This window comes from Halyomorpha halys, unplaced genomic scaffold (genome assembly GCF_000696795.3).
Source record: "Halyomorpha halys isolate HHAL.00 unplaced genomic scaffold, Hhal_1.1 Scaffold1081.1, whole genome shotgun sequence".
Taxonomy (NCBI): Eukaryota; Metazoa; Arthropoda; class Insecta; order Hemiptera; family Pentatomidae; genus Halyomorpha; species Halyomorpha halys.
Genome location: NW_027105331.1, coordinates 174,827 through 178,425, shown reverse-complemented (window position 1 = coordinate 178,425; position 3,599 = coordinate 174,827). Strand labels below are relative to the sequence as shown.

The window sequence follows — 3,599 nt, the reverse complement described above, 5'->3', positions numbered from 1 at the left end:
AAGAGAATGCAAGATTAGAAACTAAGGGGTTTGAGTGGTTAGAGAGTTTATAATGGAAGGAGTGATATCTGGTTCGGGCTCAATACGAGAGGAATTCGAAGGTTTAGTGGAGCCCCAAAGCTCAACTCCATATGTCCAGATTGGCCTTATTACAGTCATGTAGATCAATCTTTTATAATGTGTTGAAAGTTCAGACCGTTTGTCTAATAAATGCTGTATAGTCGGAATCGACGTGCAGTTTCCTGTCTTTTCAGTCTTGTGTGAGGATTTCAGGTTAATCGCTTGTCCAAGGTAGCAGATCTGTTCAACAGGAGTATTATTTAAAGTAAATCACAACGATGCTTATTCGCCCCTTATTCCTCAGTCTGCTGGTGTACCTCAGAGTAGTATTCTTGGACCTATCCTTTATACAGTTATTATAGCTGACATCCCAACCCATCCTAACACTACCCTTACTACTTATGCTGATGAAACATGTCTATTGTTAGTTGATGATGACCCTTCCATTGTATCCTAAACCCTCCAATTCAACATGACCACCCTTGAAGAATGGTGTCAAAACTAGAGGATTAAAATAAATCCCACTAAAATAACCTTTACCCTTCGTCGTACACCCATGACTTTCTGCCCCAGAGTTTCCTTTTATAATAACCTACTTATGTCTCTCGAACTAATAATTTCTGGTAAATCTAACAACCCTTAAAACTCCAATTACCCTCTATTAATTAATTAGATGATGGTTTTGACTCATTTTCAAATATAACTCTTAGAATCATAAATAAAACATTGTAAACAATATTTAAAATAATTTTTCTACCTAACTAACACCACACAACCTTAATAGAATGGAAAACCTTAAATACCACCGAGGTCTGTTGCATATAATAATAATAATTTATTTTAACTGGATTATATTAAATGTTTAAGATTTTAAATAAATAACGATATTGCAAATGTTTTAAAATTATGACGAGAATATATAATTCCTTGAAATTCAATGTTTCAACAAATTGACCAGTGTTTTTACTCGAGGTTGTACTGCTTTTTTTAAATTATATTTATAACTGTATTTATATAAAAGTACATTTATGGAATGTGATGTTAGATTACAAGAGTATAGTACAGAATTATAGAGAAGCTACCCATTTGTAGCACTCTAATAGCGTTTCTACACTAGACGGTTTCGAGGCCATCTTCTTTTCAGGTGCCCTTGAGAATAGTCAAGAATGGAAGAGGAAGCAAGGTTAGAGAGAAGTGGTTAGGATGTTTATAATGGAATGACTGATATCTGGTTCGGACTAGATAGGTTACATAAGGAACATTAAGTCTTGAAGACCTGAAACTCAGGTCAAAACGTCGCCATAAAATAAATAAATATGGTTTTGTTTATTTATGTTGTTCTTTGCTGACCGCACCCCCCAACAAACTTCTCCAATCATTAAGTCTTTATGTATGATTTTGTTCGCGACAAAGTAAGGAGAATTGAGAATTTGTTTTATTCCGAGAATTAGATTTAAAAATGGGACTGAAACGTTGTATAATTAATTAATCGAGGACGATAGTAGTTTTAAAGGTTTTTAATTTTTTTTTCCCCTGAAATTATAAAATACAAAATATTGTCGGAAATATATTAATTATTCGATTTATGGATGCTTATTTATTCAAGCGTCTAGTTTGTTTGTTGACCTTAATGGCGATTGTATGGAGATAATTGTTAGTGATTAGGTTTATCTCTTCCCCACTACTGGCTCCTTTCCACTTCATCCTTCAGTTTACACTCACCTCTGCCCGACTTGCCATGGAGCTCCCCAATCAAGAAGGTAACGCGTCAATACATATTTCTTATTATTTAATGCATATAAATCTCTCAGATATAACTACATTATATAACAATATTATATGACAATTTTCCATTAAAACTGATGTGTTACTGTTAAAAACATTTTATAATCGCTATGAAGGTATTTTCAATTTTTCTTGGAACTCTTTGATTTTCTTTTTTATTCAACTGTCAATTACAATTAAATCAATTAAAACAATTATTTAATTCTTCCTATGTAAAGTAAAAAAATTAGTTATCAAAGAGAGAGATGCAAGAGATTTAAAAAAAATGTTTTGTAATAATTATATTTTAAAATTAAATGTTAATTGTTTGAAAAAAATAATTTTTATCTATTTATTTATTTATTTTTTTTTATTGTGAAGTTAATTTTCAAATTTTTGATATCTTAATTTCTAGAAATTCGTTGTAAAAATTTATATCTGGACGAATGCTTTGTAAATTGTTACAGAAACCCCTAGAAGCCTGGTGATCATGTTTTATAATAAGGAGACTTCGAATAATAAGAAGTTCCGGAATAAAAAAAAAATTTCATTTCGGATATTGAAACTATTATTTAAAATTTTTAGAAATTAATTAAATTCTCTATCGATGTAAACATCCTTTAAAATCAAAAGAGATATTTTTAAATACAAATAAGTGAGATGATAAACATAAAGAAAAATTAAGAAAGAAAAAGAAACAAGACACTAAATTATTCAACGAAGAATAATCAGAATTTAAAAAAAGAAATTCATGGACAGTGAGTGAGATGACACTTATGAGTTATGAATATTTATCAGGAATATTTCACTGATCATAGACATTATAGCACTCTTTAGTTTGTCTAATGAAACAATCTAATTTTCCTTTGTTTAACCTTCGTTTTTTTTTTTTTTACCTTCGGGTCTTACGTTGATAATAATAATTGTGTTCACGACTGGCTGTTTTCCGGCCCTGAGTTAAATAAAACTCGACATTAATCAGATTGCTTTCAATAATTTAGATAAAAATAGAAAAAAAATGTATTTATAAATTTAAAAGTACCAATACGTGCCATAGGACCGTGAGGGTTGATTAAATTCACTTATTAAACAAAAAAAATGATTTCTTATTATAAACATGAGGAGTTTTAAAAGTTATATTAATTTGCGAAAAAACAACAACATAAATACCTATTTTTTCGACTTATTCCATCTTAAGAAATATAAGACACATAACGTCTTTGTAAATATTATTGTGTCCGACTGAGCAGGCTGGGAGCAAGCGACTATTATCAATCTAAAAAACATTTATAGAGAATAAATAAATTTTAGAATCATTTAGTATTGTTTTAAATCAGAATTATTTATTTAATAATCGCATAGGTACTATTTTAACTATCCATCGCCTATTGTTACCTACAGGTGACATTATTTTCTAGGTGTATAAAAAATTATTAGATCTCTTCAGCTACTTCGGCGTACCTAAACAACTTCTTATTTAATTGGAGGTATGCTGAAGTTTCACTGATTTGCAAGATTTACACTTTGTTTTTGATCTAATTACGAAACGAAAATAACTTCACTTTTTATTTTAATTGAATATGCATAGTCACTAAATATTGTAAATGTAGTCTTAGAAAAACTATTCTACATTATAGCCTTGATTTTTTCCATTTCTTTTTTTTTTTTTGCTTGATAGATTTATTTATTGATCGATATTACAATCTGCCACACAGTTGTGGGCAATAGATAATAGTGATGGATGATCTCATACATACTAAAATAAAAAAAAATAA

General features: G+C 29.6%; 1 protein-coding gene across 2 annotated transcripts in view; it reads left to right on the top strand.

Annotated features, from left to right (window-relative positions):
* LOC106688207 (aldehyde dehydrogenase, dimeric NADP-preferring) overlaps positions 1-3,599 on the top strand; it is a 110,845-nt gene that overhangs the window by 39,252 nt on the left and 67,994 nt on the right. Inside the window, exon 1 of one of the 2 annotated variants that reach the window (XM_014432563.3) lies at positions 1,595-1,820. The exons of the other annotated variant lie outside the window; for it this stretch is intronic. Coding sequence (XP_014288049.1) covers positions 1,799-1,820 — 22 coding nt within the window. The 5' untranslated portion in view covers positions 1,595-1,798. Of the gene's footprint in view, positions 1-1,594; positions 1,821-3,599 lie in introns of those variants that run through there. 2 annotated transcript variants of the gene reach the window in all.